This window comes from Phytophthora cinnamomi, assembly GCF_018691715.1.
Source record: "Phytophthora cinnamomi strain GKB4 chromosome Unknown Contig6, whole genome shotgun sequence".
Lineage (NCBI taxonomy): Eukaryota > Oomycota > Peronosporomycetes > Peronosporales > Peronosporaceae > Phytophthora > Phytophthora cinnamomi.
The window spans coordinates 1,243,485-1,268,203 of record NW_027150939.1 but is presented as its reverse complement, the minus strand read 5'-3'; the positions used below and the strand labels follow the sequence as shown (position 1 = coordinate 1,268,203).

The window sequence follows — 24,719 nt, the reverse complement described above, 5'->3', positions numbered from 1 at the left end:
AATCGGCTGATTTAGTGCCTTATTTAGAGACGGGAACCCTTATTTATTTCGACCCTTCCCTTGTTTAGAATTGGGTACCCCTAATTATAATCGGTCTTATGCAGCATCGCGTCAAAGCTATTTTAGAGTCGGAATCGATTTGGTCTCTAAATAGGCTGAAATGTCAGCTCCAACCTCGGCATTCCGAGGAAGTCCGCACAAATAAATCCACCGAGCAAGCGGCTATGCAAACGCAAGCCAAGATATCAGTCAAAATAGGAGGAATCAACAGGACGAGCAGAACCAGCGTCCATGTCGAGGACGCGGAGTTTCGCTTCGACCCAGAGGGCAGCTTTGATGACCTCTACGCGAGAGCGGAAGAGCGCATCGTAGCCGCGCTAGCTGCTTTCGATATTAGAACGTTGCGCCCTGATACTAATTTCTACGCTAAGCCAAGTCTCCGCTGTGTCTCTCCCTTACCACGCTGTTCTGACAAGATGGCTTTAGAGCCCAGTTCCCAACTCCTATTTAAGCCGACTTACTCAGATAAGTACCCACATTAACCTCCTACTCAGTACAAATTACCACGTATCGTTTTTGCTCACAGCCCTGATTTACAGAGCTATACGGAGTGACAAAATCACCGGTTTTCACAATATTATAGCTGCGTCGATTACAGTTCGAGGCGAGTCTATCGGCCTGGGTAATCCGGGCCACAGCTGCGAATCGGCGATTGCGATTAGGAATCGCATGCCATCGCACTGCGATTCGCAGTGCGATGGCATAGGCGCAGTCGCGTGCGCTGTACCTGGCAACAGCCTCACTCTTGTTCCGCAGACGCGGGCGAAAAAGCAGCGATTCGCTCATGTTGCGCGCAGGACGAGGTGACACCAAGGCTATCGATGTTGATACGGGCGAGTCGAGCGTGACGGTGAGCATCCCCGAGCTCCCGGACAAGGAGCGACCAGCTGACACGGTGAAGTTGGCGGCTCCGGTTCAGTCGGCGCCAGCTAAAGTGCTCTTCCTTGATGGCATCCGCGGCCTGGCTGCAATGCTCGTGGTGCTGCAGCACGCGAAGGAGTACATGAGAGGGATCAACGTGGGGGCGATCGCCGTGGACGCGTTCTTCGTGCTGTCCTCGTTCCTGCTGACCATGCTGTTCCTGAAAAAGGTCGAAACTCTGCTGGCGCAAGGAGCTAGCTATCGCAAATGGTCTATTGCGTTGGTGGACTACTTCCTCAAGCGGTTCTTCCGGGTTTACCCGTTCTTCGCCTTGGTCGCGGTTCTGCTTTCGCGACTTCCGTTCAAGTACCAAAACCGCTTCTTTCTGGTCGAAAACGCGGAGAAGTACGATCTCTACAAGGTGCTCACGTTCGACTTCGAACATCGCTACCTCATGTTGTGGACTTTGCCTCTGGAGATCGCGTATTACTTCTTCATCCCGGCGTTTGTGGTGGCAATGGCTCGATTGCAAAGATACTGGTGGGCTGCCTTCATTCCCTTGCAGGCGTGGGTCCTGTACGATGGATTCTACGTGTTCCGTTCGCACCACATACCCCTCCGCCCGCACTTTACGACGTTCCTCCAAGGATCCCTCGCTGCCGTCTTCTTTGTCAAGTTCAATTCGTGGTGCAAAGCTTCAGGGTTCGAGTTTCAAACTAGGCACGTGGTTGGCGTCCGGGCTGCAGAGTACTTGATACTTATCTTGCTCATCGGTGAGTGTTTTCGCGTGTTGCTGAGTGAGTGGGTGCACCAGTTTGCGCCTGTTTCTCCTGGCGATCCATTCATTAGCACGTTGTTGGCTGCGATCATCGTGATTGAGATGGTCCTGCCGTCTTCCGTGTCCACGACGCTCGAGTGGAACGTCTTGCGTTACTGGGGCAAGATCAGTTTTTCGGTTTACTTGCTGCACCCGTTCGTCATCTTTTCCGAGACGATCAGCCAGAAGCCGAACTACTTCGACAGGCTTTTTCAACGCATCATTCTCCTGTTGGCGCTTGCCACGGCGTCGTTCTACTTGGTGGAGCTCCCGCTACAAAAGGCGGTTCAAAAGTTGTCCCGAGCACTGGCACAGCTCGAAACGAAAGATTTCGGAGCTCTGGTACGCGCCGTGACGCAGACCGCCAAGAAGCAGAGACTCCAGCGCTCTTTCAGCGCGTAGACGTCTACGAGCTGTTGTATTTTGCACCAACTGCAGCGAGTAAAAGTACAGCGGCTCCAGAAAGTCTTCGCCCACCTATTTTGCCGCTAGTCTATTCTTCGTACAGAGAGCTACAGTTGTCGGATTGACATGAAACTTTCATTGTTCAATGCAGAATTGGCATGTATCAATACAACCACAAAATCTCAAGTGCTGTTCATGCAGCGGTAGACACAGCGCGTACTGTCATCCGAGGGATTGCTCGAACGTTCCCCACAATTCCCACTATCATCAGAGCTGAGCACGGGCCATTCGTCGGGCTCGGAGATGGAAGATAGCATAGGCATCTGTCGTGAGGTTCGCTCTGCAGAGCCAGCCTTTCGCTTCGAACACCAAGCCTTGCAACGAGAGCCAAGAGCAGAGACTTGTGCAAAAAACTCGGTCGCTACTAGCAGCACGGGCGCGTAGAGATCGGGGCCTTGACGCTCGACGTACTTCGCCGAGTTACGAACTAGAAACGTGACTGCGATGAGGTAGCCAAGGCGCTCCGCTCGATAGACTGCGCTCTTGATGTTGATTGAGTCCACATATGCGATCAGTGCATGCAGCACACAGACACACAGCAGAAAGTAGACGACGGTGAAGTTCCCGGACGCGATCTTGGAACTGACAACCAAATGATCAAGACTCAGTGGACCTAGGAAGTCGTTGAAGCGATCCCAGAAGACCTGCAATGCCGTGCTGCCCTTGACGTACGGGGAGCCGCCAAACATCTTCATACCAGGAGGATCGCCGTCAAAGCGTCCAAGACCGTACAAGGCTCGACTAGAAGCATCAACCCATCGTGCTGCTGCAATAGCACCAATTGCTCCGGCCACAAACACGTTAACTCCTTCTTTGAACACGTACAAATCTGCCGGTACCAACACGTACGCACAGCCGCAGATTGACAATGGTAGCAGCAATACTTTGACGACTTGGACACTCAACGCGAAGTAGTTGGGTTGCCGAGTAGTGACCGTACCAGCTTCATCCATGGGAAAGTAGTGCGGAACTCCGGGAATTCGCTGGCGTCTGGATGAGTACAAGAAGTAGTGGCGAGCAGCAAGGGACAGCCCCAAGATCGTCCAAAACGCTGATGATACCATCATGGAAACGCGGTTGACTTCGCTCATAAGCTGGTCCTCCTCATCCTGCAGGGATTTGAGATCGCTATTCTCTGTTGCAGCCAGAAGAAGTCCAGGCATAATCTGAAGTCCGGAGCCATCGACGGTCTCGTAAAAGTTCAACACCACCAGGATGGAGTACACACAGTCGAGAGAAGCGAACGCCCACTCTTTCGCAGGAATTCCTCGTACAACGGCAGCTCTCCAAACTCCGCGGCGCTTGAGATCCCAGCACTGCATCACCACACTTTCCGAGTGTTGTGGTGTACTGTGCTGTGGATCTGCAGGGGGTTGTCCACGACTTTCAGTTTGACCTCGGGAGCTTGCGATTTTACTTGCCTCGACGTCGTCATTCGCTTCAACACTGATGGAGTCACCATTCTCATTGTCGTCTTTATCCGAGCTGGTATCGTTGTCCAGTGCAGCAGTCACCATCGTAAGCCGCTGCGTTCGTATCGCTTCCCTTCGAGCTCGTCGTCGGTGTCGCCCTTCGAAGAGCCTCAGGGCCGTCAGTGCGACATCGGCGACAAGAAAAGTGGAGGCGCCGACAACGTCATTCTCGACTTCAGGCGCCACGAGGATCACGTTCATGCCCATGACAATGGTGAGCACGGTGAGCCAGCGATGCAGCTGGTACGACAGGTGCTCGGGCGTGGCCCCGCACTGGCAGCATGTCCAGCTCGCCCAGGCCATGGACGGGATCTCGGCTATCAGCAGCGTGATCTCGCTCTGGCTGAGGAACGAGGTCACCAGGCCGCAGTCCTTCCAGCGGTCGAAGAACGTGAGCACGAGCTGCTTGGCGTCGACTGCAGCTCCTCCTTCCTGCTCGCGCCAGTCGTGAACGGGGACGCCTCGCCATCGACTCAGCGCCCACGTGTGCGCCACGGCGAAGACGTCCACCACCTCGCAGGCCACGAGTATGAGGGCGGCGCAGAGCGCACTCGTCTGCTGCTTCCACTGCAGTCCGCTGGAGCCGTTCAGCCGCAGCGTCACGTAGAGCAGGAAGAAGAGCTTGAGCAGCGCGACGACCGGCGGGAGATATCTCCTTCTCGAGACGAAGGTGACTCGATCCGCGCACTTGTTGAGGTGCAGCAGGCGGAGCAGCCCCCGGGCGGTCTGCGAGCCCCAGACGATGCAGAGGCTCAGTACCGTGATGACCATCAGCGCCTGCGGGATCACGCGCGCCACCGCCGGGAGGAACAGCGGCGCGTTGCCGTCTGCGTCTGCCTCGGAGCTCTGGAAGCAGTTCACGGCCGCGCCCGCCACCGCCACCTGCTCGAAGCACAGCACCAGGAACTCGAACACGCCCAGCTCCGGCAGCGCGAGCGAGCTCTGCTGGCGCGTCACCCACCGCTGCGAGCGCTGCAGCATCGCCCCGCAATGGCGTCGAGGCGTGCAGGGCCCAGCAAGGCGACTGCACCAATGCCATCGCAGCTGTGGCGCTGATTACCGGGGCCGCGAGACGCGCCTCGAGCTGTAATCGACGCAACCTCGAACGAAGCTCCGCCTGTGTCAGCGCGCCGTACATGTGTACTATAACCTCATCGCCGTCGAGTCACCAGCTCTCCGTTCTGCACCACCGGACGGCGCGCGCGCAGCGTCACGAGGTACTGTAGTACAGTTTGTACCGGTGCATGTACAGCTTTAGTCGCCGCAACGTCGTGGCGACGGAGCGAGGGCGGACAACGCCGACGCACGAGCAGCCTGAGGCGAGCGAGCGCTGGCGGCGATTTGCACGTGTTCCGGACATCTGCCGCCTTATTTACGGCGCTTGCGGCGCGCTTTGCCATGCGGCTGCGGCCTGCGAGAACGTCAACTCCCCATCGCAGACGAAGGCAGAGGCGGCCGGCCCATTCACCAATTTCAACAGACCCATGCAGGCGCCACGCACGGCAACGGACGCGGACCTGATGGAGGCGCTGGGCTACTTCACGGAGGAGGCGCCCGTCAACGTCGCCAGCTCTCCCGTCAACGTGGATGCGGTGGCCGCCGCGCCGACCAAGGCGCTGGCGGTCGACGGCGTGGACGTGAGCGTGGACGTGGACTCGATGCTGCTGTCGCTGGAGATCCAGGAGCTGCTGTCGTCCTCGGACGAGGGGGAGCAGGTCGCGCCCACGCGGACGCAGGAGGCGCAGTCGCCGCCCAAGAAGATCGACGGGCGGCTGCGGCCCTACTCGACGTGCAAGCGGCGCAACCGCCGGCGCCCGAAGCACGAGCTCGAGTACCTTCGCTCCAAGGTGGCGGAGCTGCAGGAGGAGCTGGAGATGCTCAGCAAGTCCGACGTGGCGGATGCCCAGAGGAGCGCGGCGGGCGTGGAGGAGCCGCAGACACAACAGACGGCGCTCGTCCCGAGAGGCTTCTCCAGCTGGAAGGACATCGCCGACTGCCAGCGCAGAGAGGCCGACAACTCCATCGACGAGAACCGCAGGCTGCGCAACAGACTCTTGGGTCAGCTGCAGGTCGCCCGCGTACTCGAAGCCGCCATCGCGCAGCACCAGAAGGATGTTAACCTGTGGCACGGCATGCGTACCATCGGAAGCGGCGTGTCGCCGCCGAAGACGCCCTTGTCGGACGCGGAGATTTTCGATCAACTCAATGCAAGCGTGGAGACGCAGCTCGCTCAGGTGAACGAGGTTTTGACGACGTCTGGGCTCTCGAATGTGTTCCACGACCTGGCGGGCGGCTTCGACTTCAAGCGCGAGGTTAACGGCATTTCGTTCCGCCACGAGGAAGCGCGGCTGCTGCCGTTCACGCTGCAGGCGTGGCACGACGCGCTCTGGAACAGTCTGCATTACGGCTTGGTAGTGAAGGACACGACAGCGCAGGCGCTGACCAAAGACCACTTGAACCTCATCTTCCGCGACATGCTGGAGTTGCCCAAGTCTCATCAGGTCAGCGTTACCAAGAGAGCTGCTTTCCGGCGGCATATCGAGCAGGACCGCGTCATTTTTGTATGGAGCAGCTACGTTGAGATCGATGGCTCGGTCTCAGTGCGACTACGTGAGAAAGGGTGGAGCACGGCGTCGACGTTCGAGTTCTACCGGGGCGTTAGGCAAGGCGCACACAGCCCCAGCAGCTTCAGGCAAGGCTGCATGACTCGAATGGCGGTTCAGGTGGTTCCGGAGGTCTCGGAGTTCAACTCGCAGCAGGAGGCGCAGATGCACGTCGGCGACGTGACGGATCTCATCGTCGGCACTTACAGGCACAACTTTGGCCTAGTGCATGAAGTGGTGGAGAAGGTTCTCCTCACCACTGCAGGCGAAGGATCCAGCTGCGAGGTGGTGCGCATGTGAAGGTAGTGTCAAGTAAATATTGTGGTTGTTGTAGTAGCGTTTGGTAAAAGCTCAATCCGAGTCGGTTTTTCTGTAGCGCATTGCGTTGTACTACTACACCTTTGCCCATCCAAGTTCGCGGTTGTGTAAAGCAATATCGTATGAAGTAGTTGAAGTAACTGCTATATTTAGAGAAAAAAATACTGAAATTTGGGTTTACTCCAAGGTGGATTTAGTACAGGGCAAATTGGTGGTGAGTATTCGAACGGCAGCATATCGAAGGAGCCGAAACACACGCTCGCCGCTCGCGCGCGCGTCCTTGATGCTCACCGAGACGGCGGCGACTGGATGCTAGTAGCGCACCACAATGGTATTCCTCCCACTACTGCACGTAATATTGTCGAGTGGGGGACACCATAGCTGATGAAGAGAGGCGGGGCGCGTGCTTCCACCACTAAGTGCACACCAGCGATGGAGAGCGCGCTGGTAGACTACAGTACATGCACAACTGACAGGCTGCTTCAGCGCCTTGAAAGCACGCATTAAGGATTACCTTGCGCTCAGCCACGAGGAGAAGATGAACGTTCCTTACGGTCAGAAGACCGAGCTGCGAATACAGCTAGTCGAGAAGGCAGCCGAGCATGCGATGCCATGCATGGATCTCCGCCTGGTCAATAAAATGGCTCGCCACTGTGCGCTGTCCGTGGCGGCCGCTACCCGCAGCGAGCCCATGAAGTACGGGACTTAGCTGTGGACTAAATCCACTTTGGAGTACAAGCCAAAATTTGAGAAAATGTTTTTTTCAATTTTATGTCTAAATTTTTGCTCCCATTCCATGTTGCTTTACACTACCGCGAACTTGGACGGGCAAAGGTGTAGTAGTATACATTACTGGTTTCGTAATTTATTATAATTTATTATTGCGTGGTAATTTACGATACCGCATTACGAGACGACTTACGGGACGGCTTCAAGGCGAAGTTTACGGGGCGACCCATCAACTAACAATTGCATTCAGCAACGAGTGGCCAACCCCCAAATAGAAGGCCTTTCACCACTAGATCGGTGATGAAAGGCCTTCTATTTGGGGGTTATTTTAGCTAACTATAGAAGTTAGTGGCCATGAAGTGAGAAGCTGGTCTAGAGTACAAGAGAGTACGGACTTTAAGTTACAATATCACTTTTTATTTTGCCCTTTACGCACCCAAGCTTCCATTACGTTGTATTTTCAGCATCTGAATCCGGTATGATACCTACGAGGCGTACATGCAGGCCTCTCAAAATTAGGTATTGTGTGAAGGGAAAGTGCAAAATGCCTAATCCTATTTTTTCAAAATGCCTAATTGCGGACATGCCTGAAACCACCCTAGCTCGCAGTCTATTCGAGTCGCTGCCTGTGCATTCCACCTTTCGGCGCTCTCCACCTCCTAGCACGAATGGGGAAGACAAAAGGATCAAGGCGAGGGTTTAAGAAGGGTGCTCGTGGAGACCAACAGACCGCACCACAGCCTAAAGTCACTGGTGCAAACCGCTGTGTCAACACTGCCCTTGTGCAAACTAAAATCACCCCTCTGCAGCAGCGGCAAAAATGGATCCCCAAATACGAGGCTGAGCTTGGCCTTCAGCCTTTGAGTGCAGTGTTGTTGATGGTGAAATTACTGAGGCATGGTGCAAATTCTGTCAAGCGTTTGGCCGCGAAATTGCACCTGCTGAAGAGCGCAATGCATTTACGAGGCTGACTGAGAAAAAACCGCGCCCCAAGACCACAAATATCAAGTCGTTCTCATCTTTCAGGCGTGACAACATTCTCACACACATGTTGCAGATGTGGACTGCGAGGGCAATTACACGTTACTGTTCGCATTCGTCGCTGGAGTGGCGGCAATATCGCCCGGCACTCACTCAGTTGAGAGTGAGTTCAGCGTCTTGAAGCAAGTCAAGAACCCGCAGAGAACAGCTCTAACCAACTATGCAGTGGAAAGCCAACTCCAGTCGCTGCAGTACTTCTTTTTGGTCGATCTAGCTGAACGCTTCGCTAGGAGTCCACGTAGCTGACTCACTTGAATAAAGTATATCACCTGCATGCCTAATTTGGATTTTGAGCCATCTACTTCAGAACTATTAATACCTATTCAGACTTTTCCCAAAATGCCTAATCGAGGTCAAATTAGGTAGGTAGGTATTTCAGCCTAATTTTGATAGGCCTGCGTACATGCTGCGAAGTGGAAGCGACTGGCGCAACGGTTATTGCATGGTTTCCGGTGCAACCAACTCGCAACTTCGCGTGTCCCGTTGCTTTGTGAGCGTGTTCAAGCATGGGCCGTCATAAATTAGCAGTCTCCGGCACGCGTAGACCTTCTACCAGATCATGAGAGGATCGGTCGTCGCTGTGCTACCGAGCCATCTCGCCAACCATGACGCGGAACTTGATCTCGGTGTCGACAAGGATGACGTCGTTATTAAGCCTTTGCTACAGTCAAAACCAAGATTTTCGCGACCTGCAAAGACTGCGATGGCTTTCTTCGGCTTCGTAGCCCTCGGCATCGCCTCCCTCACGACTGAGATGCAGTTTATCCCGCGCTGGGCCAGCTTCGACCCACGATGCAGCCCCTCCATGCTAGACGCCGCCAATGTCAACTACCGATCTGATCACCGATTCTACGCCATGATCCAGGCCTCGACAACATTGATCCCGCCCACATTCCGTGGCAAGCATGAGTCATTGTGTACCGACGACCATGCCGACGAGCGCAAGTTTGAGTACTGCCTCCCCATCACGAGCCAAGACGACCCAGTATTCTGTGCGGGTGCTAACCGCATCGATCTGTTGATCCGGCAGTCTCCGCTGACGCTGTGTCGTGCGAGTGTGATGCACTTGCTGGTTTCGGACGCATTTGAGGAGCTTCAAGTTGCTGGAGCAGCTCCGAGGGTCGACTTCAGTATGCCCGATGAAATGTCGAGCGATAGTTCTGCTGCTGCGGTTCCGACTGGGTTCTCGAGCATATCTTACAGTGGTAACATTTCACAAGTTGGCGTCCTTGAGCCTGCATTGCGAGCGAAGGGCTACCACCTCTTTCAGGACAATGGGGACTGGAACGTGTGCGTTGCACCGACTCACCCTCTTGCTTCGCACTTGTACGACCCTGATTGCAAAATAGGATCTCCCGTGCCGCATGTGACTCTCGTCGTCGCCTCAACCGAAGAGATTACCGCTGCTGCACCCAACACAGAGAAGCCCACTACCAGCGTTAATGATAGCTGCTCTGCAGACCAGGTCGATGTAAAGAGCGTCGAGTACGATCCAAACGACCGATTCTACACGATCTTACAGGAGATGGAGACACTTCCAGCCCCTGCGTTCAATGGTTCACACAAGGCGCTCTGCAGCGATATCGGTCGTCAAAATCGCGGCTACCGCTATTGCCTCCCTATCACGGGTCGCATAGCTGTGAGTTTCTGTGCCGGAGCTGACCGTATGGAGCTGCTCGCCCTCCAGTCTTCTTCAACGAGGTGCTATGCCAGCGTCCTGCACATGCTTCTCACCGACGTCTACAATGAACTGAAAGCTAATGGATCAGATCCTGTTATCACGTTTGGAACGCTCCTAGGCGCCATTCGCAACGGGTCCATGATCCCATTCACTGAAGACGTTGACATAGCGTACTCTGGTACTATCACTAGCGGCGGGGCTCTAGATGTCGCACTTTGGAAGAAAGGTTACCACCTCTTTGACTATGGGATTTGGCGCGTGTGCGTTGCTCCGACGCACCCCCTTGCCAGCCATTTGTACGATCCAGACGCGCCACTCGCCGAGGACTACGAAATCCCTTACGTCGATCTGTACAGAATGGCTGAAAATGAAGATGGCGAGTCGTGGACGATGCAGGAGTTCGGAGGTTCAATTCCAAGCGACCATGTCGAGCCATTTTCTCAAATTTCGATCAATGGGTTACCTTTCGACACCATTCACGATCCGAAGTACTTGCTAGAAGAGGAGTACGGGGTAGACTACCTCAAGCCCAAGCCTCGCAGACCTCAAGGCGCATTTCCCGAGGAAACCAACACGGAGAAAACACCGCGAGTCGCGAAAGGGAAGAAAAGTCGAGGGTTCAGCTTTGCGGACACAAGTCTGAACACCATCAAACGATTTGGGGGTGTTGAGGATACTTCGTCTGAAAGTGAAGACGACCGACGTGGCTGAATAAAGGCACCACACCCTAACAGCTTTTGTCGTTTTAGATGCCTACACAAAGTACGCCATCATTCCCTTCCGAGTACAGGTCATGGGGAAAAAGGAAGTCCATTCACACGCTTAGCCTGGGACTCGATGGTTGAGGGGCGTCGACGCGTGGAAGCTGAACCGCGGCGCCCTGGATCGGAGAGGCCAACCCAGGGAGTGGCGTGGTGGGTTGAACGCGAGTGCGACCGCGGCGTGATGAAGCCGCAAGAGTCCGTCGGTGGAGCGTGATGGTCGCGCCGCTATGAAAGAGCAAATGCCCTCTCCTTGAATGGATCTCTAGCGTTGGGAAAACTTATCCGCTCGGAAACTGCACGCTGCAGCCCCGCATGTTGGATAGGAAACCAAGGCTCCTAAATATACAACATGCATCTTGGCGAGGACGAGTCTGTGCTTGGATTCGCAGCACAGTTTGTACACTTGATATGATGACCGTCCCCCTTCAGGAAGATCAACTTACGCGTCCTCGTAAACTACCCGTTGCTATTGAAAGCTTCAGCCAACGTATCCTATTGATTGATAATGACATGGTCGCAGGGTAAGATCATGCTGGTCTTATGTTAGCTCGTGAGATTATAGATCTTGGTCCGTGGCTTCGCACATCATGGGACCCCACGGCCAATTTAAAGCCTACACATGCACCAAACACCGAGCTGACCAGCCCCAGTTCCAAGTTTTCGGTCTCCATTGCAGTGCGACAAGTCTAAAGACAACAGTCATGCCTCAGAATGTCGTGGCTGTACTCCCTGTCAACTTGGACAACTACACCGACGAAGATGAGAAGGAGGTTGAGATCGATGCGACACCAAGAAAACCGCTTCTACCTTCGACAACACGCCTGTCAAGGCCTGCCAAGACTGCGCTCGCTTTCTTTGTTTTTGTAGTCTTCGGCGTCGCCACCCTCACGACTGAGATGCAGTTTATCCCGCGCTGGGCCAGCTTCGACCCACGATGCAGCCCCGCCATGCTAGACGCCGCCAATGTCAACTACCGATCCGACCACCGATTCTACGCCATGATCCAGGACATGACCATATCGAGCCCAACATTCCGTGGCAAGCATGAGGCATTGTGCGCCGACGACCATGCCGACGAGCGCAAGTTTGAGTACTGCCTCCCCATCACGAGCCAAGACGACCCGGTGTTCTGTGCAGGTGCTGACCGCATTGATCTGTTGATCCGACAGTCTCCGCTGACGCTGTGTCGTGCGAGTGTGATGCACTTGCTGGTTACGGACGTACTTGAAGAGCTGGAAGCGATTGACGCGTCCCCACACGCCAACTTTACCTCGGCGCTAGACACCAATTCCGGTGCATCTGTAGGTGTCACAAGCATCGTGTACACCGGGAGCCTATCGCTGGGTGATGGTTTCAACGTGGCGTTAAAGCAGAAGGGCTACCACGTCTTCCTCGATGACGACGAGTGGCGCGCGTGCGTGGCACCAACGCACCCGCTGGCTTCGCATCTGTACGACTCGGATCGGAAGATCACAGCTTCAGCGAGACTCGTTCCGCACGTGAATCTCGTCCTGTCACCAGCACAGCAAAGTCTTCCTAGCACTGATGCTACTGAGCCAGAGATGATAGACGCGCATGCGCATTTGGAGGCCGCCTGCATCCCGAATGTGCTTGACGCTAAAAGTATTGAGTACGCTTCTACCCAACGATTTTACACGATGCTGCAGACAATGGAGGCGCTTCCAGCACCCGTTTTCGAAGGAGAACACAAGGCGTTGTGCAGTGACAATGCTCGTGAGGATCACGACGTTCCCTACTGCCTTCCAATGTCTACCCGAAATGATCCCGAGTTTTGCGCCGGCGCCGATCGCATTGATCTTCTAGTTCGTCAATCACCGTCGACGCTGTGCCTGGCGAGTGTTCTGCATATGATTCTTGTGGATGTATTCGTGGAGCTTCAAGCGGCAGGGGTATCTCCAATCGTCAAGTTGGGCACTGAAAGCGAGGATGGCTCTGGTGACGGGCTGACTGAAGGCACCAACGTCACCTTCAGTGGAGAACTAGTTGCCGGAACCGCACTAGATATCACACTACTGGGAAAAGGTTACAACCTCTATTACTACGACGACAACTGGCGCGTATGTGTTGCTCCCATCCACCCGCTAGCTGCGAATCTCTACGACCCAAGGCAGCCTATTGTCGCCAAATATGCTGGGCCTTACATCAACTTGATCACCACCCAGCAGCAAGAAAGCACACTTGAGGTGAAGGCTGAAGGTACTGAAGCTCCTACCACGAGTGAGGTGGAGTCTGATGAAACTGAGGCTCCCACCACGAATGAGGGGAGGCTTGAAGAGACCGAGGCTCCAGCCCAACCAGAAGAGGCCGAGATTCCGGCCGAGACAGAAGTCCCAACAGTTCCGGAGACAGAGTGCACACCTGACATTGCTAGTGTCGTCGAAGACGGCTCTGAGTTCTACTCCGCGATGAAAAGGTCGAGAGCACTATCCGCACCACGGTTCAGCGGTAGCCACGAGGTTTTGTGTAACGCGGACAATCGCAAGTACCGCAAATTCCGCTACTGCCTACCAATTTCCGGTAGGAAGGATACTCCTTTGTGCGCCAACGCCGATCGAATGGACATCCTTCTACGCCAATCACCAGCGAAGCTGTGCTTCTCCAGTGTGCTGCACATGCTACTTGCTGATGTGTATGGAGAGCTGAAGGCCATTGGAGCTGTTCCTCTCCTTACATTTGGAACACTCTTAGGCGCCGTTCGCCACGGGGGCATGATTCCCTTCACTGAAGACGTTGATATCGCGTATAGAGGAAGTATTGTCGACGGTGGAGAACTCGACGAGAGACTGTGGCGCAAGGGCTATCACCTCTTCGACTTTTATATTTGGCGGGTTTGTGTAGCGCCGACACACCCACTCGCGTCACAGCTGTACGATCCAAGCCATTCGATTGTCGGGGACTACACGGTTCCGTACGTGGACTTGTACGCCATGGAGCAGCAAGTTAACAGTTCGTGGTCAATGCAGGAACTCAAGGCACAGAGACTTCCGGTTGAGAGCGTTGAGCCGTTCGCACAAGTTTCGATTAATGGCGTGCCATACAACACCGTTCACGATCCAGACTTCCTGCTTCTATCGGAATACGGAAGCGATTACATGACGCCCAAGCCTCGCGATCGTAGATTGCAATTTGTAGGAGATCTCTAGCCGAGTTTCTCTATTATAGCGACACGACTGAAGTGGTCTTACCGGTACCGAATAAAACACGTCGAAATGCTTGCTGTAATAGTACTACAGTAGTATGTAGGTTATGCGAACTGCAGCAAGTTTATCGCCAAAACCTCGTTTAAGAAAACTGTGTTCATTGAATGTCTAAAGTTTTATTTGTTGCGTAATTGACTGAAACTTGGAGCTGGTTCACAATAGCAGTCTGCGAGGCGTAGGCTTCTTGTAGTCCGGTCCATATTCCTCAAGCAGGAAGTACTCTGGGTCGTGTACCGTGTCGTACGGCAAACCATTGACCACCACCTCCGAGTATGGTTCCACGCGGTAGGCAGGAAGCGTGCCACCCCATTCGTCCATCTTGAATGCCTTGCCCTCCTTCACCTTTTCCATTGAGTAGAGGTCCAAGTAGGGCACGGAGTAGTCTTGGACGATAGTGCGCTCAGGATCAAACAGGTTGCCAGCCAGTGGATGCGTCGGGGCTACACAAACTCGCCAGACATTCCGGTGGAAGAGGTGGTAGCCCTTTTTCCAAAGCGCCTCGTCGAGTTCACTGCCCGTCGAGATATCGCCCACGTACGCGATGTCGGTGTCTTCCGTGAATGGGATCATGGACCCGTTGCGGACAGCACCCAGCAACGAGCCGAACGCCAGAATCGGGTTGTAGTCCAGGGCCTTGAGCTCCTCGTACACATCGACAAGCAGCAAGTGCAGTACACTGGCGTAACAGCGCGTTGAGGACGACTGAGGCAGCAACAGGTCCATGCGGTCGGCGCCTGGGCAGAAGTTCGAGTCTTTGCGGCCTGAAATCGGCAGACAGTATTGGTACCCGCGTTCTTGTCGGTCCGAGTCGTTGCAGAGCGCCTCGTGACTGGGCTTGAAAGACGGCGCTGGGAAGGCGTTGATGGTTTTGATCATGGTGTTGAACCGGTGGTCCGAGTGATACTCCATGTCGCTGGCCTTCAGCACTCGCGGCGAGCACTGCTTGGGCTTGAGAAACGAGCGAGGTAGCAGCCGCATCTCCACAGTAAGAAGAATGCACACGCCGATCGCCAGCGCGACGAGCACAATGGACCAGAACACCATGCGCCGCTTCGTAGTCGTCACAAACCGGGGATGACCCAACGTCGGGGCCTTCTTCGACGGACTCGATGGCTTTCGCGGACTCGGGTTGTCCGAGGAGCCATCGGTGTCGACTATGAGGTCGGCTTCCAGGTCGTCATCGTATCTCGACAGGTCCGTCGGCAGCACCACATTGCGAGGCCTCTGCATGTCGATCCAGCTCTTGCACGCGCTTGGAGGCGAAAGGGTCCGTCAGAGAGTGAGCTCGCCCAACAAGGTCCTTTAGTCCGTTGGAACGAAACGACAGGCGCTTTTCGGACCGAAACCGTCCGCCGCGCAGAGGTTTCAACTGCGTCCGTTAGTCTGCGACTGCGCCAAGCTAATTACCCCGGTTCAAAGCGGTAGCTGGGCAGCGTTCAGCCTGTGGGCTCTTGCATCGAGAAGGCGCCGCCGTCCTTGGTCTTCTCCATGGAGTAGAGATCCACGTAGGGCACGGCGAAGTTCTTGGCGATCGGGCTGTCCGGGTGGTAGCGGTTGCCCGCTAGCGGATGCGTTGGGGCTACACAGACTCGCCAGATGCGATTCATGAAGACGTCGCACCAGCCAGCACGCTTTCGCTTGAGATCTCTCCACTGTAGGCGATGTCCGTGTCTTCGGTGAACGGGATCATGAGCCGTTGCGGACGGCCCCGAGCAGCGAGTCGTAGGTCAAGATGGACGAGTAGCCGAGCACCTGGAGCTCCTACTACACGTCCACGAGCAGCAGGTGTAGGACGCTGGCGTGGCATCGAGTCGAGGGCGAGGGGCAGCAGCAAGTCCATGCGTTCTCGGTGGTTCGAGTGGTACTCGATGCTGCCGGCGTACAGCACTTGCGGGGTGCAGTACGAGCGGCCCACGTCATTTGTCGCCGTTTGTGTGCAGCTTTCGAGCGCAATGGATTCGCGACAGCAAAATTGGATGGGCGGCCGTCGTGCATTTACTTGGATGGTCGTGCAGCTCCTGCCCACGGTCAGTCAGCCCCGTCGATATGCAGAGCACGCGTCGGGGAGCAGCGATGGCGAGGACGACGCATCTTCCAGGAGGGCCCATTGACTCGGTGCACCGTTCCAAGCATACAACGGTAGCGTATCGTGGCCGACTCCGTCGTGCTGGCCGGGTTGGTGCTCGTGGTGTGGTGCTGCGCCCGTCCCGTAAACATCCGGTCGATTACTCCAGCGTTGGCGCCCACTCGTGCGCACAGCAGTGCACGCCATGCTCGTTTGCTCGATCTGCTGCTGGCAGTTCAGTTCCGTTCTTGCAGCACGGCACCACCGGCGGACAACGTCTGGCCCCGAGACACCAGAGGCGGAGCCACCACCTGCTGCTGCCCTACCGGCCGATCCCAAGCAGCTTTCGAGCTCGTTCCGCCCCTCTACCGGCTCAGATAACGAGTCTCCACGAGTTGACCAGCTCTTTTCAGCGGGGCTGTGCAGTGTATTATAGAAGTTCCGCCATGCAGCAGAGCAGTTGTCAGGAGTTCGTGATCCAAGGCGGTGTCGGAGCTCTGGACGAGGATTTGCTGGCGGCGTTGGACGACGTGCTATCGCTCGCAGACGCCGCGCCCGTGGCCGACGCGTTTAATGTCGTGGCGGATGAGACGCCTCTATTCGGCGATGAGCTGGATGGCATACTGGCCATTGAGGCCGAGGCACTGCTGGCGACGGATGAGAGCGTCACGACGGACAAGTCCACGACGTCTGCCAGTCGACCGTCCGTGAGTCGGTCTAACATCGCCAAGAGCCCACAGGGAGCAACATCGTTAGCCCCGGGCAAGAAAGGCAAGGACGTGCGGGCTGCTCCGTACTCCAAGACGAACAAGCCGCGGCGCCGCAAGCGCCCGAAGGATGAACTGGACTATCTGCGAGCCAAGGTGGCCGACATGGAGGAGGAGCTGGCGTCGCTGCAGACCAAGCCGGATGTCGGGTCCCCCGTCAGTGCGGCGGCCATCTTCAACGGCGACACAGGTGCTGCTGTCGATGCAGACGCAGACGCTGGTGTGGACTACTCGAGAGACGTGTTGCTCTCCTGGAAGAGGATCGCCGAGAGACAGAAGAAGGAGGCGGACCGCTCGGTTGTAGAGAACATGAGGCTGCGAGCCATGCTCGAGGGACAGCTGAACGTCGCGAGGAGCCTTGAGGCTGCCATCGACCAGCACCAGCGAGACGCGGCGCAGTCGCTCCCTACATTCAATGGAAGTGGCACCGCGGGGGCTCCCAGCCAGATGCCATGACCGACGAGCTCGTTTTCGCGCTGTTGAACGAAAGCCTTGAGTCGCAGATTGCCGAAATCGATACGGTGTTTGAGCTGAGCGGCATCGCTCACGTCAACCGTGACATGAACAACGGCACCAAGGTGCACCAAGATCCGAACGGCGTGTCAGTCCGTCACGAGGACGTCCGCTTGCTACCGTTTTCGTCCGAAGCGGTACACCGAACAATGTGGGGCATCCTGCGGTACAGCACGGCCAAGGAAATGATGCTCGGCCCGTTCAAGACCGAAGTTGTCGGTGATAATCGCATGAACGTCACCATGATCGAGAAGATTCAAGTAGGCTCCGCACCAGCCACGAACAGCATTCGAAGGTTTGCATTCCGACGAGTGTTCGAGAAGAACCGCACGGTGGTGGTATGGAGCTCCTACGTCGAGATGGACGGCTCCGTTTTCGTTCGCCTGCGTGAGAAGGGCTACTGCACAACATCACCTTTCAGCTTCGGGAGCACGTCGAGTGACAGTGTTGGTGTGCCTGGATCTATCACTCGGATGGCCATCTTCGCGAGCCCCGAAATGACCGGTTTCGCTTCATCAGAAGATCAGAAAGCTCATATCGGCGAGATGACGGAGCTCGTGGTCGGCACCTACCGGGTCACCATGGGGTTAATGCACCAGATGATCGATACGCTTTTGCTTCGAAGCCATGGGCAAAGTTGTATCGCCCGGCGGAGGGACAGTAGTGGCCACATGAAGCTTCATTAACTGTATATACCTTCTTGGACATCACGAATTGTGTCTGTTGTTTCCTCTTGTCGGCGGTCTTCGCTATAATTCTGGCCGTGCATCGAGTTTTGGGTGCTAGGTGTGGTAGATGAGGTCATTGGGCATCTCCCAGCACTTGAACCCCAAGAGAGGTCGTAGCGATGGCGTGAGCATAGTCACGGAGACTTTCTCCTTCCCAGCAACATGAGGAAATGCTCCGCCAGCAGTCACGACGCAGCATCTTTCAGCACGACCACAACCAGCACCGCCTTGTTACTCGAGTGACACAGTAGTTCTCCGCTTCCTAGTCGAGCGAGTCGACCTGGAAACGATTCCTCCCCATACTGCGGAAACGTCGTCACTTTTCACTTGTGCTGCCGTTGGTTGTGAACACCGTCGAGAATTTGGTCTGTGCATTCACTCGTGCTTGGAATACGGTCGTCGGATGCAGCACGTTCGCCATCTCCACTTGGCGTTGGCTCAATAGCAACGAGACCGTCAGAATCCGTGCCAGCGCTGCGAAAACACCTCGCGCCAACGCTCGGCGGTCGCCCTCGCCCACGTCCAGTTGCCAGCGAGCGAGTTCGAAAGTGAGCAGTGGCATTCGCCCACATCGAGGGAAATCGGGCAGCGTGGTATCCGCTGGTGAGGTTGCACATCTGCATTTTGGTGTTCGTCATCACAATAGTAACCGCCACAAGTTGAAGTGGCAAGGATCGCGGACAAGGGCTCACCACACCTGCAGCGCCCAGACTAGGCTTACATGTAGCAGCTCGGGATAGACTGCAGCACGACAGACAGCAGCTCGCCTGCACAGCCGGATAGCGGATAGCTCCTGCACGCGTACTTCATATTCCCACTTCATCCAGTCACTTCACATCGCGCAATTGGAAAAGTGCGTGCATTACCGCAGCATCGCGACGATGCAGGCGTGTCCATCTCCTCGCGTGTCCAAGGCGTTCGTGCATCCTCGTTCGCCTCCGATTCGCCCGCTGCACCACCAGGCTGCTGGCTTGGTCGGCGCGTTGCTATTGTTTTTATTGCTGGACAGCTGGTGGCGTTCGGGTCCTCACCACTTCGACGAGGTCGAGAATGAGCACGAGCTGGACTTCTACCCGCCCGAGCTGCTGCTCGACGCTCAGGAGATTGACGACAGCGAGCGCCTGCACCTCGCCATGCTGCACGAAGGCTGCATGAAGCACCGCGAGAGCGTCATCACCTCGCACTTCGGGCGCAACGGAGACAAGGACAGCAGCGTTGGCAGGTTCCAACGGGACGACAAGAACCTGCAGCAGAAGCTGGCGGATTGTCCCGACGTGGAGGTCTTCTTGCCCTCAGGGATCAGAGGAGACGGCTACTGTGAAGATGCGATGGGCTACGTCAAGTGTCGGTTGCTGGGGCACACCGAACCTGAAGATGGTTCTGGTCGTTGACACCATTTTGCATGTGTTTTCCAGATGTGCAGGGTCGAGCGCTGCCTCGGTGGGTCTTGGACCTGGAGTTCGACGACAAGAAGACGGGCAAGAAGCTGACGTACCATGACCTGTGCCCCAAGACGCCGCTGATCTTCATGAACCACTTCTGGGACAGCGTGCCCGACAGCCCGTCGTGGCCCGCGAGCAAGCCCATGTACCTGATGCCGAACGTGGAGATGTACGAGCTGGTGGCGGCGCACTACTGGCGCGTGGATGTGGTGCTGTGCAAGACGGCGATCTGCGCGAGGCGAGTGCGGATGTGGTACCAGCAGAAGGGCAACCCACGCAACGCGCGTCATCTACACGAGGCACACGACGTCGGACGCGGCGCTGTACGCGAAGCACCAGCTCGGGGCGAAGGCAGCCGCCCACGCCAAGAACTTCTCTGACGTGCACTTCGTCCACACCGCTGGGAAAAGGTTCGTTGGCCGCGATTTCGGTGTTGCATGTTGAGCTTCAAAGCCGCGGGGATTGACTTTGTTCGATGAATGATCTGTACAGCGTGTTCAGGGGACGAACGCCGTGTTGGACTGCTGGCTGTCCCGCCCGGACTTCCCGCCGCTGGACGTCTTCGTGGACCAGGATATCTACAACACGTTCATACGCAAGACGTACGACGAGTCCATCCGCGCGCAGCCGAAGGTGACGGTGCACACGGGGCGCGTGCCAGCATCTTCGGCAGGATGATGGTGGAGACGGCGTTCCTGCTGTGCACCAGCGTGCTGGAGGGCTACGGCCACTACATCAACCAGGCCCGCGCGAACGCGGCGCTGATCGTGACCACCGACGCGGCGCCCATGAATGAGCTGCTGCCGGCCGAGTCGGCGGTACTCGTGCCACCCGAGCACGGTGGTGGACAAGCAGCTGCTGGGCGGCAACTTCGACGGCGAGCACGGCCTGCAGGGCGTCAAGGGCATGGCCACGTACGTCAAGGGCGCCGAGATCTGCGCCGCCGTCGAGCGCATCCTGCAGATGACGCCCGAGCAGCGGCAAGCCATGTCGAGCGCGCGCGAAAGCAGTACGTGCTGGACACGCGCTTCTTCGCCGCCAGGATGAAGGAGCTCCGCGCGCTCGCCCGGACAGGCCACACGCACTGGTACAGCCCATAACCCCCTATAAATCCTAAGCACACACATTCATAAGATTGGGCAGCGCGTGGCGGTGCGCACGCTTCCGTGATGACCTCCATCGCCTGTCAATTGCTGCAGCGGATTACTCCATGCGTACGGCGCTTAACACTCGAGACCTAGTAATCGCCTGACGCGTCTTGCATGGCGAGCGGCGTGCAGGCGAAGGAGGAGGAGGACGCAGTCTCCGGTCAGCGCAAGACCCGCAGCAGGAACAGGTAGTACGCGTAGTATCGGATACCATGGAGCACGGAATGGACCCGTCCGCCAAGGCGGCGGCGTTCGCGCCGCTGTCCCCGCTGGGCGTAGGCACCAACGACGACCTGCTGGCGGCGCTGGACGAGATGCTCGCCTTCACGCCCGAAGCGGCCGCCACGGCGACGCCGCTGCCGCTGGATGGAGGCTTCGCCATCTCCGACGCCTTCGAGCTGCTGGAGGTGCCCAACCCGTACGAGACATCGCTGCAGATACCGTGCGCCGACGGTCCCATGGCCGTCGCACCACAACAGCAGCAGCAGCAGCAACAGCAGCAGCCAAATAATGCCCAGAAGGGCAAAGATGCCCGCGCGACGCCGTACGCGAAGGCCAAGCCACGCCGCCGCAAGCGCCCCAAAGACGAGCTCGATTACCTGCGCGCCAAGGTGGCCGACCTCGACGAGGAGCTGACCAAGCTCAACCAGACCGCGGGCGGCCGCTTGTCCCCGTCAGTGACGACGAGGGGAGATGTTCTCGCTGGAAGCAGGTGGCCGAGCGCCAGAAGGAGGCCAACCGCACGGTTGTGGAGAACCTCAAGCTGCGCGCCATGCTCAAGGGCCAGATCGAGATCGCCAAGCGTCTGGAGGCCGCGATCGCCGACCACCAGCAGGAGGCGGCGGCGCAGGCGTTCCCGTGGAACGCAGTCAAGACCGAGTTCAACGTCGAAGCGGAGGAGGAGGACGGCACGACGAGGCGCCCCGCGCGCCCAGCATCGCCGACGAGATGATCTTCGCCGAGCTCAACGGCAGCCTCGAGGCGCAGTACGCCCAGGTGGACTCGCTGTTCGAAGCGAACGGCATCGCCAACCTCAACCGTGAGATGCTAGGCAAGATCAACCTCCAGCAGGACCTGAGCGGAATCTCGTTCGGACTCAAGGAGGTTCGCCTCATGCCCTTCTCGATGCAGGCCGTGGCGCGCCTCATGTGGTCCTTTCTGCTGTTCGAGAGCAACAACATGCCCGGCCGCATCCAGACGCGCGTCATCAACAACGACCACCTGAACGCCACGATCGTCGACGCTGCAGCTCCCCAAGTCGCGCCGCACCGAAGTGTTCACGCGGCTCGCCGTGCGTCGGTACTTCGGGCGAACCGCGTCGTGCTCGTCTGGAGCGGCTGCGTGGAGATCGCCGGCTCGGTGTTCGTGCGTCTACGCGAGAGGGGTCAACACACTGTCGACCTTTGACTTCACTAAAGGCGAGGCCGCGTCGGGTGCGAAACCCGAGGGCTGCATCCTACGCGCAGTGATCGACGTCCGACCGGAGACCATCGAGTTCAGCCCCGGAGCCGACACTCAAGGCCACATCGGAGAAATGACCGACCTGGTGCTCGGAACGTACCATCGCACCTTCGGAATGCTTAACCAGGTGATGGAGAACCTCCTCCTCAAAGAGCTCATGGGCTGCAGCGCCCCAACCAGGCGCTCATATCGTAGATACCGATACAGGCTAACACCATACTACATGTTATAACTTGTCTCTCCATATAATATCGCATTCCGTTGCACATACTAAAATCCAGTATAACGTCTGTATACTGGGTATACTACTGTTATCAAGTACTATAGCAATGCGTTATCTCTACGTAGTACTATAGTATACCGATAACATACCCTAAGCATCCATTATTAATAGTAGCACCATTATTAGTCAACGCCAAAAGTGGCGATCGTCATGCAGGACTCGACTCCTCCCGCTTCGGCTCTCGATGGGGCGGCCTGGACAATGATCTGCTGACCGCTCTGGACGAGATGTTGTCCTTCTCGGGTGGGTCCAACGCGCAGCCCATCGAGACCGGCTGCCACTTGGTGGACGCTTTCGGGGGCCCAGCGATTCCGGCATGATGCTCGGGTGGGAGATATCCCACCTCTAGAGCAGGACGAGCCCGTACAACAGACTGCAGGCTCCACATCGTCGCCTTCACTCGACCAGCGCAGAGGCAAAGACGTCCGGGCAGTTCCGTACGCGAAGCCCAAGCCGCGGCGTCGCAAGCGTCCAGACGAGCTGGACTATCTGCGAGCCCAGGTGAAGGACCTGGAGGAGGAGCTGTCGAAGCTATCCTCCACCCGTCGGCCTTGGCGGTGAGCTGGAGACGGACCACGACGACGACCTGTTCAGGAAGTGGAAGCACATCGCGGACCGACAGAAGGTCGAGGCGGATCTGTCCATGGTGGAGAACCTCAAGCTAAGGTCGATGCTAGAGGGCAGCTGAAGGTTGCACGCAGCCTGGAGGCTGCGATTCAAAACTCAGCAGGAAAAAGCTGCACAGTTGCTGACTTGGCACCCGAGTGGCGGGGACTTAAGGCTATCGAGGGAGGACGACGACCGCGCGCGACGAGTGTGTCGGACGACTTGATCTTTGCCCAGCTGAACGTGGGGCTGGAAGCCCAGTACGCTGAGTTTGACAGCGTCATGGGCCAAACGGATTTAGCGAGCTTGCTCCAGAACTCCAAGGAGCATCAGAGACGTTTCGGGGGTGCAGACGGCATCGCGTTCCGACACGAAGATGCTCGCCTCCTGCCTTTTCTATGCCTGCTGTGCACCGCGCAATGTGGAGTTGTGTTCGCTACGGTAAGGCGAGGACCTGTTGGGCCGCATCCGGACGCACGTCGTCAACAACGATCATCTGAACGTTCAGATTCTAGACGAGCTGCAGCTACCCAAGTCGCGGCGTTTTGACATTTGCGCACGACTAGCAATGCGGCGCTACTTCGAGCAAGATCGCATCGTGGTGGTATGGAGGGATACGTCGAGGTGGCCGGCTCCATATTCGTGCGTCTGCACGAAAAGGATATACGTCTGCCTCCGTCTTTGACTTCAGCAAAACTCCTCAAGTGGTGGCAGCGTCAGCGGCAGTACGAGTGTACCGGGCTGTGCGTTCCGCATGGCACTGCAGATAAAGCCTGAGACGACCGAGTTTGAGTCCGAGGAGGAGGCGAGAGCATATCGGCGAAGTGACCAACCTGGTTGTCGGCTCGTACCATCGCAACTTCGGGATTATGTATCAGATCATTGAGAACCTTCTCTTCAGCGACTCGACAGGTGGCGCAGCGGATGCTGCGGACGAGCACGAGTTGGTGCGCTTTGCTGTGTATCAAAGCTAGAGCTGGTGAGTTGCGTGTACTCGTCGTGAAATTTGTTAGCCGGCACGCCCTAAGAAACACTCGTTCCACGCAGCGCCTTTACAACCGGGTACGTATCGATTATGACAAATTCTAAGCCCTTGGTAAGTCCAAGTCGATATACTCAGCGATAGTGTTATTACCTACTTTATCATCTCAATGCTTATCATGGCGCCTTTTGCAGATAACAGTATCGTGCGTGGTCAGTTTCGGGCACAGACTGCGTGCCCGAAACCCCTTATCTCTAAATTTCCCTGCTTCCGTGTGTAAAGAGTCCCGGGATTCTCACTCCGACTTTCTTCCCTGCGCACCGAAGACAGCAATCGATGGACGCTGGGCTCACTCAATCAGCCATGGCCCACGACGCCGAGCTTCACAGTAAGTTTGGCGCGCCAAGAATCATCGGGGACAGCGACAAAAGCACCGTGCACAAGTGAAGACTCCAAAGGCGTCGGTAATGTTGAGCGAGGAGGAAGCTCACGTCACCTTGGCAACGACGATCACCTGTTGCCAAGTAAAAACGGCGAGTGTACAACAGCGCAAGCGTCCCAGCGAGGAAATAAAGAATTACACGCCCAAGTAGCGGGACTGCAGGAGACATTCACATCGCTCATTCACACTGAAAGTGGATGATGAAGCAAAATATGACGATGACGAGATCCCCTGGAGTATCGTGCCGACC

At 56.6% G+C, this 24,719-nt stretch overlaps 8 protein-coding genes across 8 annotated transcripts; 5 read left to right on the top strand and 3 right to left on the bottom strand.

Annotated features, from left to right (window-relative positions):
* Nucleotides 1-2,325: 2,325 nt before the first annotated feature.
* Nucleotides 2,326-3,525, bottom strand: IUM83_07545 (uncharacterized protein; the record flags this gene model as incomplete). Its single annotated transcript, XM_067931855.1, has 1 exon — nt 2,326-3,525. One exon carries the CDS (start codon nt 3,523-3,525, stop codon nt 2,326-2,328), a length of 1,200 nt encoding a protein of 399 aa, XP_067799021.1.
* A 118-nt stretch (nt 3,526-3,643) lies between these two features.
* Nucleotides 3,644-4,656, bottom strand: IUM83_07544 (uncharacterized protein; the record flags this gene model as incomplete). Its single annotated transcript, XM_067931854.1, has 2 exons — nt 3,644-3,649; nt 3,745-4,656. 2 exons carry the CDS (start codon nt 4,654-4,656, stop codon nt 3,644-3,646), a joined length of 918 nt encoding a protein of 305 aa, XP_067799064.1.
* A 263-nt stretch (nt 4,657-4,919) lies between these two features.
* IUM83_07543 (ABC transporter G family member 29) lies at nt 4,920-6,578 on the top strand (the record flags this gene model as incomplete). The annotated part of the gene is made up of 1 exon (XM_067931853.1): nt 4,920-6,578. One exon carries the CDS (start codon nt 4,920-4,922, stop codon nt 6,576-6,578), a length of 1,659 nt encoding a protein of 552 aa, XP_067799065.1.
* Nucleotides 6,579-9,069: 2,491 nt separating this feature from the next.
* On the top strand, nt 9,070-10,758 carry IUM83_07542 (uncharacterized protein; the record flags this gene model as incomplete). The annotated part of the gene is made up of 1 exon (XM_067931852.1): nt 9,070-10,758. The coding sequence occupies one exon, from the start codon at nt 9,070-9,072 to the stop codon at nt 10,756-10,758; it is 1,689 nt and encodes a 562-aa protein (XP_067799044.1).
* A 754-nt stretch (nt 10,759-11,512) lies between these two features.
* IUM83_07541 (uncharacterized protein) lies at nt 11,513-13,975 on the top strand (the record flags this gene model as incomplete). The annotated part of the gene is made up of 1 exon (XM_067931851.1): nt 11,513-13,975. One exon carries the CDS (start codon nt 11,513-11,515, stop codon nt 13,973-13,975), a length of 2,463 nt encoding a protein of 820 aa, XP_067799045.1.
* Nucleotides 13,976-14,185: 210 nt separating this feature from the next.
* IUM83_07540 (ATP-binding Cassette (ABC) Superfamily) lies at nt 14,186-15,262 on the bottom strand (the record flags this gene model as incomplete). Its single annotated transcript, XM_067931850.1, has 1 exon — nt 14,186-15,262. The coding sequence occupies one exon, from the start codon at nt 15,260-15,262 to the stop codon at nt 14,186-14,188; it is 1,077 nt and encodes a 358-aa protein (XP_067799066.1).
* Nucleotides 15,263-16,543: 1,281 nt separating this feature from the next.
* IUM83_07539 (Voltage-gated Ion Channel (VIC) Superfamily) lies at nt 16,544-17,320 on the top strand (the record flags this gene model as incomplete). The annotated part of the gene is made up of 1 exon (XM_067931849.1): nt 16,544-17,320. The coding sequence occupies one exon, from the start codon at nt 16,544-16,546 to the stop codon at nt 17,318-17,320; it is 777 nt and encodes a 258-aa protein (XP_067799171.1).
* A 104-nt stretch (nt 17,321-17,424) lies between these two features.
* IUM83_07538 (Homebox and aldo/keto reductase) lies at nt 17,425-22,102 on the top strand (the record flags this gene model as incomplete). Its single annotated transcript, XM_067931848.1, has 9 exons — nt 17,425-17,963; nt 19,115-19,449; nt 19,521-19,870; nt 20,040-20,149; nt 20,221-20,365; nt 20,442-20,556; nt 20,828-21,372; nt 21,423-21,553; nt 21,631-22,102. The coding sequence occupies 9 exons, from the start codon at nt 17,425-17,427 to the stop codon at nt 22,100-22,102; spliced, it is 2,742 nt and encodes a 913-aa protein (XP_067799172.1).
* Nucleotides 22,103-24,719: the final 2,617 nt, after the last annotated feature.